Source organism: Plectropomus leopardus, chromosome 1, assembly GCF_008729295.1.
Source record: "Plectropomus leopardus isolate mb chromosome 1, YSFRI_Pleo_2.0, whole genome shotgun sequence".
Taxonomy (NCBI): Eukaryota; Metazoa; Chordata; class Actinopteri; order Perciformes; family Serranidae; genus Plectropomus; species Plectropomus leopardus.
In genome coordinates, this window is record NC_056463.1 from 9,985,217 (window position 1) to 9,993,195 (window position 7,979).

Here is a 7,979-nt window from a genome sequence, read left to right on the forward strand (position 1 = left end):
TTAAAAACAACATATTATTATTTATTATTATTATTATTATTATTATTATTATTATTATTATTATTATTATTATTATTATTTACTAATTCCTGGGTCATTTCTTCTTAAATTACTAATTTTCTTCCTCCTATGTTTTTGGAAGACAAGCCAATTTGCCCAGGTTTCAAAGGGTTAACCTATAATTCCCTAAAGATGGCAGATAAATACACTTATGTAAAGTGCGAGTAGGCTACCTCGAAAGTGTGCATTACCTGTATAAATGTAGTATAAATCTTTTTTTAAAAATCAGTTTTAAAATCCATCTAATACAGCCATGTCATGCTGCAACATCCAGAGGACTGCAGCTGTTGAAACACTCAGTTTAACATTATTTGTGTATCTGAGGTGATACAATAGCGCCATCTTTGGACGGAGATCGGGCCGTTGCTTCTCGCTTCCCTGACACACACCACCTCACCGCCGCTGCAAAACACAGCACAGGCCGGGCTACTGACTGTACCTGAATAAAAGCACGGAAGACCTTCAAGATGTCTGACATGGAGGACGATTTCATGTGCGATGATGAAGAAGATTACGACCTGGTATGTGTGACTGAAACTATTTACTTTGCGCTAATATTTTGCCCGTTTGGCCGCTGAGCGCTAACAGTGAAGGGCCGACAGAGCGGGCTAGCTAGTGTTAGCTGTTTAGTTAGCATGTGGGCTAACATCAAGCTGACAGCGGATGACTAACGTTAGCTTCCTAGCTAGCTAACGATAGTCTACTTTGGCCACTATGCAGTCAATATCAATAAATATTATAAACGCTTTATGGCTAACCAAGCGTACACTCATCTAGCTTGCGTTGGAGTATATTAATAGCATGTGAAGCAAACTACCCGGCTAGTTAGCGAGCTATGGCGTTGGCTAATAACGTTAGGCTCATACTTGCAGAATATTATTCAGGGGCAATCTGCTGCCCCTGCCTTTGTGTTAGCTAACTAAAAGTTTGATATGCTTTGTTAGCACGCGTGTGACTTCTATGTTTGTACTGGGCTATGTTTTTTTAACTTTGATATGTGCTCAAACTTAGGAATACTCAGAGGACAGTAATTCAGAGCCAAATGTGGACCTGGAGAACCAGTACTACAACTCTAAAGCCTTGAAGGAGGACGATCCCAAAGCAGCACTCAGCAGTTTCCAGAAGGTGGAGTGATACTCCAAAATAAACAATCTGTTCTTAAAATCTCATTGATCATTTTAGTATATTGAACGCTCATGAATCACCCACATCTCCTGGTTTTGTCTCATGTTCAGGTGTTGGAACTGGAAGGAGAGAAAGGAGAATGGGGATTCAAAGCGCTGAAACAGATGATCAAAATCAACTTCAAGCTGGTAGGCTGTGCATCACATACCGTGATTTGTTTACACATTTCCCACCACACATGAATTCTTTAAGAGTGGATTTCTGTGTGTCTCAATCCCGCAGACAAACTTTCCAGAGATGATGAACAGATACAAACAACTCCTTACTTACATCAGAAGTGCTGTCACAAGGAACTACTCAGAGAAGTCCATCAACTCCATTCTGGACTACATCTCTACCTCCAAACAGGTATGCATGAATAATGTGAGACAGTGGTAAATCCAAATTTGTTTCAACCTTGCATCTTGCAATACAAAGTGTTTTACATCTGGTTTTCTGAAATGTGTCTCCTTTGTTACTAGATGGACTTGCTACAAGAGTTCTACGAAACCACACTGGAGGCTTTGAAAGATGCCAAAAATGACAGACTGTGGTTTAAAACTAATACAAAGGTATTTAAAAGTTCTACACTGATTCCAGGTGGTCTCATATCATCATTTCTTACTAAACAGGTCCTAAAAAAATGCTCTTTTCATGTTCTCTCTTGCAGCTGGGGAAGCTGTACTTGGAGAGAGAGGAGTATGGGAAACTGCAGAAGATCCTTAGGCAACTTCACCAGTCGTGTCAGGTAATTAGATCAATGTTGTGGTTTTTCGTTGCAAATCTCGTAGTAAACATTGTGGTGTCTCAACTTGTTTATTGTATATGTTAAAATAATCAGCAAAGAGTATCCCAGTACATGAGACCAAATAATTCTCCTGTATAAATAATTATGATCATTGGAAGCAACTCTTTCTTGTTTCATGTAACCAATGATTTTAAAGTATGCTATACAAGATTGTTGTTACAGTTTCTAAACGTGATTGCCAGTAAAAGAAAAAGCCGCCCCAGATTCAATCGTGCAGGTGTTTCCCCTCAACATTTTTGGCACCTTGTCTCTTGGATGCCTGCTGCTTACAGTCTGACAGCTGGTTACTACCTGTTTTAAAAGCCCCGACCTCACCTGAGCGCTGTGGGAGTACACACCCATAAACATCCCAAACATAAAAAAGAAAAAATAAAATACTGGCAGAGGGCAGAGTCTTTACTGGAAATTACACTGCCACACACGCCATGGTCATGAGTGATGACTGAGAGCGATTACTTCCGTATGAAGCCATACATTGCTTTTTAAGAAAACTCTGCATAGCGTTTAAAGGACTAGAAATGTTGTGCATTTTCTTTTTCTCAGGCATATACAGTATATAACAGTCAAATAAGTGGTTGCTCTATTTTTATATCAACTACAGACAGATGATGGAGAGGATGACCTGAAGAAAGGCACGCAGCTGTTGGAGATCTACGCTCTGGAGATCCAGATGTACACAGCACAAAAAAATAACAAGAAATTGAAAGCCCTGTATGAGCAGTCACTTCACATTAAATCTGCCATTCCTCACCCGCTCATTATGGGAGTTATCCGAGGTATGACGATGTGTATATCTCCTTCATTCATAGATCTGCTGTGTAATAAGTGCGACAGTCACATTGTGTATTATCATTGCTGAATGACCTGTGCTTGTTTGCCCCTGACCAGAATGTGGCGGGAAGATGCATTTGAGAGAGGGTGAGTTTGAGAAAGCTCACACAGACTTCTTTGAGGCCTTTAAAAACTATGATGAGTCTGGAAGCCCAAGAAGGACGACATGCCTGAAGTACTTGGTCCTAGCCAACATGCTGATGAAGTCAGGAATAAACCCTTTTGACTCTCAAGAGGTATGAAAGCACTTGTTACCATTTGAAATGTTTGCTTTTGGTAAGTATAAATATACTGTTTGGCAGAGTGTAAAAGATGAGACGCAGATTAGTGGTTGCCAAATAATTTGTGCAGTTAAATTTTTGGTGAAGCACAGCCAGAACATCTCTAATCAGAATGATTTGCTTGTTCTTTATCAGCTGACATTTACTTAAGTTCTGATGCCGGACTAACTTTTCATATTTTGTTTCCAAAGGCCAAACCCTACAAAAATGACCCGGAGATCCTAGCAATGACAAACTTAGTAAGGTAAGCATACATTAATGTGTAAATGGACTTTTTGTCCTCTGTTTATGACAGAAGTCTTGTGTATTATAGTTTTTACTAATATTTCTATCTGTTATAACATTTTACTCAACAATTTTAGTCTGAGATCTTTGTCATCTTATCAGCCACAGCTTCAGTAAGCAGCACAAAAGGACAAGCAACAAATAGTGAGACTTTTGTCAGAATTTCATCTGTGCTCGTCATTCTCTGTGTGCCAGCTGCATACTAGTTGGAACAGTTTGGTATTTGTAGTTTCTTTTCATTTTTCTATGGATGCCTTGTATTACTCACTATTAGTACAAAATGATAAATAAGCAATATTCTAAGATTTGCAATAATGGTCTAAATATCACTCATACCAGTTGCCTAAACAGTGTAGTGTAAACATTAGTGTACATTTCACATTATTTGTATATATTATGGAATATGACTATTGTCCTGCTTGAGCCCGTGCTGTCTTCTGTTTCCTTGTTTGCACTCTTTTGTCCTCATATTTACATAAATAACTGGCACTGTCTCAAATTGCTCAGCTTCCATGCATACATTCAGCATTTATATTGCATAAACAAGAAACCTAAGAACACACCCCCGAAACTGTAATAAGAATAGTGTTTACAAAACCTCTGATATTTTCAAATGTGTTTGACAGCAATCAGGATAAGAGTTTTCGTGCGGGTCACACTGACACAATATATATATGTTATAACAACACTGACTGTTTTTTTCCTTCCAGCGCCTACCAGAACAATGACATCACTGAATTTGAGAAAATCTTGAAAACAAATCACAGTAACATAATGGACGACCCGTTTATTAGAGAGCACATAGAGGGTGAGTGGTGAACGTGACTTCAGCTCACATGCGTGATCAATGTGTCGTAGAACATTTTCTGAAGTGTGGCTGATCATTGATTTTGTGTTGCAGAGCTCCTGCGGAACATTAGAACTCAAGTACTTATCAAACTCATCAAACCGTACACGAGAATACACATCCCTTTCATTTCTAAGGTAAGTTCAAGTGATCAAAACACATCCTGTATAATGACTTTATCTTTCCTCTTTGATCACATTCTGTTGGATTATCGTTAGACATTAATTTGCGCTGATGACGATGTCTCTTTGTGTGCATCATTTTGACTGGATCATGCTCCTTTAAACTGATCTGTATCAGACATATCAATGACAAGAAAAGATATAATTATAATAATGATAAAGATGCTCACATTTTTTTCAGAAGCAGGTTTTAAAACAAAAACGGATGTTGCAAGATTTGATCTTTGCTGGGCTCGCTATTTGGTACAGTAGTAGCGGCAGAGCTTTTTGCCATTTTTTAGATAGCATATGCTACAAGTATATGAAATTGGTGTTTAAGTCATTACTCAAAAAAAGATTAAGGTGTGTCTTTACCTAATTCCTTCAAGTAAAGGTAATTTGTCACAATTCTCCACAACATCGCCTAAGACACATTGTCACATTATTGCATATTAACAGTAGTATAACGTTGAACCTTCCTTTTGCCCAAACATACACACTAAACAAGGCTCAGGAGAATTTAGACGACACTGGTTATAACTACCCCAGAATGAATCTATGGTAATATATGAAACAGGTTGGCTTTCATAACACTGCATTTCCTCATAATAATAGCAGTTGGCCTAAATAAAATTGTATAAGACGACAGCATTAGATGATGACAGACTTAAAGGAGAGAAAAATGTGTTTAAATAGCATGCCATGCATTTAACAGGTCAAACAGACTCAGCATTAACATAAATCATAAGTGAAAATAAAATCCACACATGGAAAGCAACACTAAACAAAACAAGTCTAAATCTCAAATTGATGCCTTTGGATCTTTTCATTACACTTAGTTTTTTTTTGTGTTTGTTATTTTTTATCATAGCTTTCTGCTGAATTATTGATTTCCATGCTAATAAAACTTTTTTCTTTATCATTTTTTGAACTGTGCAAGTTCACAAGGGATAGTAAAGGGTGTGTTTTAGTTGAAATGACACAAAAAGAAGAGGAGCTTAAGTATTTATATAAGGAAGTAATAATGGTTTTTCACAGGCCGATATCAGTGCACGTGACAACCATCACTAGTGCTTGAACATCAATGGTATCTATTAATCATTTTTCAACACATTCTCTTTATTTATTCTTTTATTTATATATCACTTTATGTACTTGGACTTGAACTTTTCTACGCAAGTGTCTTGTGCAACACATAATAACTGAAAAACTGACTGCAAAGAGCAGTAACAGGCACATGCACTGGCCACTGTGCACTGTGTTTTTAGTCTTAACTTATTTGTATTATTTTGTGGTTTTTTTCCATGCTGCTGCTGAATATTCACCTAACTGACTTCAGTTGTTTTAAATAATGGCAACAAAGATCTAACACGATATTTGGCCTGTGTGTGCAGTGTGTTGAATTCTGCACATCCTTAAATAATAAATGATTACTACTTGACATACTTTTTTTACAGACGTGAGAATAACTCTGTTTGCCTCGTGTTTCAGGAGCTGAACATCGACGTGTGTGATGTGGAGAGTTTGCTGGTGCAGTGCATCTTGGATAAGTAAGTTTCACTCTTATGTGACTGCCGAGAAATTGAAGGAGAAAAAACAGCTCCCTTCCTTTTATTAGTTGTTGTTCCTCATAGTTTGCATCTTTTGGCCCTTCAGAGAGTCAGGTGGTATGAATTGACAGTTTCAGTCACAGATTGTGCTAAACTGATCGTCATACTGTAACAGTGATCTGCTATTTTCAGCCTCACGTCCCAGCTGTACTGGTTCTGTGACGCAAATGACTTTCACAAGGAAGTTGAAACACTGGGTTAATTTAATCTACTCGAAACTGATGAGTAAAGTGTTTCAACTTTTACAGTGATTTTATTATTGCAATTGTACTTTAAAATGTTAGATGTTGATTGCAAAAAAAATCAAGTTTTTTTTTTTAACAGATTATCAGATTATTTTAACAAGGTATTCTCAAGAATTTACGCCACATATTTTATTTTTGTCACTTTGTCTTTGCTTTATTGTCCCTTAATTAACAGCCAGATTAAACAATGGTAACTCAAAGAATACATTTCAAAACTTAACTATAAGAGCTTGACTAAATTGTTTGGAGAATCTAATCGTTTTAACGTTTAACTTGGCCTCTTTACTCACTTATTTATTTTTTTCCTCAGCACAATCCACGGCCGAATTGACCAAGTCAATCAGCTACTAGAACTGGACTACCAGAAGAGAGGAGGGGCTCGCTACACAGCTTTAGACAAATGGACAAATCAGCTGAACTCTCTCAACCAAGCCATTGTTAGCAAGCTCACATGATGGCATGTAAAAATCAAAGAGACAAAGAAAATGGCATGTTCGAATACATCCATAAAGTATGCTACTGTGCTTCTTCAAGTAAATCCTCTGAGACAAGATGCACAGCACAAGTTTTGAGAATGCCACCACCAATTTCAAGGAGACTCCAGGAACCCCAAGAACGTGTTCAAAGTGTGTTTTGTCGTGATGAGAGGACATCACCGACACTTTTTTTTGTTTTTCGTGCTCCTGATTGGCAGATCCTTCCATGTGCAACACACAAATGCTTCAGTTGTTTGAAAAAAAAGTCAAAATGTGTATGAAAACGTGTACACAGTATTTTAATGTATACTGTTGCCTGTTGGTAATAAACAGATTTCTCTCAGCACTAAAAGGATTCAGCTGCCTTTGACTAGCAGTTTTAACTGTTACTGGCAAGTAGTTGAATAAAATGTTTTCAACTGTTCTAAATAATACATATAGAAATCTTTCTTTTACTGGATTTGAATCTTTCTGAATATATTTATATCTGTTCATTGATTTTTAAGAGCTGTGTAATAAGCGGTAAAAATAAATACACCAATAACAAATGCACAGGAAAAAACAACAACAAAAGAAGAAGTGACAAGAGGAGAAATAAAACAAAAAAGAAATAAAACAAAAAAGGAAAATAATACACATAAGTTATCACAGAAGTTACAGGGTACTGACACCATGGCACAGTTAACCTGTTGGACCACTAACCATTTATATGGAATATAAACTGTTGCCAGATTTTGTGAGTCTATTTGACACAGTGAATCTAATTTTCTCTCAATGTGAAACATTGCCTTAAAATTTCAGCCACATATCAGATATTGGGAGCTTCTCAGATTTCCAAAACTGAAGCAGTTTTCCACATGCTATTTTCAGGCGATACTTCAGGAATCAAGGCCATTTTGAGTCACAATAGCAAACGTGATTAAAAAAGAAATGTGTGTAATGTGTTTAAAATATCACTTTATATACTAATACGAGTTTAAAACCATTTATTTGGATTTTTATTATTATTTCTTTTAATAATTAATACATTTTATTTCTAAGCGCCTTTCTCACCACTCAAGGACACTTAACAGATAAAACAATTACAATAAATCAGCTGATCAAAGCTGCACACAGTACTTACTGTGTTTTCTGTGTTAAGATTCTTCATCCACTGGAATGGACAGAAAAATACATAAAGTATACTGAAAAAAATCTAATGATTTAATAAT

General features: G+C 36.7%; 1 protein-coding gene across 2 annotated transcripts in view; it reads left to right on the forward strand.

The window, feature by feature from the left end:
- Nucleotides 1-425: 425 nt before the first annotated feature.
- The window catches only part of secisbp2l (SECIS binding protein 2-like), a 25,453-nt gene continuing 17,899 nt past the window's right edge, over nt 426-7,979 (forward strand). For both annotated transcript variants that reach the window (XM_042491996.1, XM_042492004.1), the window contains exons 1-2: nt 426-581; nt 1,072-1,121. In XM_042491996.1, coding sequence (XP_042347930.1) covers nt 528-581; nt 1,072-1,121 — 104 coding nt within the window. In that variant the 5' untranslated portion in view covers nt 426-527. The remainder of the gene's footprint in view (nt 582-1,071; nt 1,122-7,979) is intronic.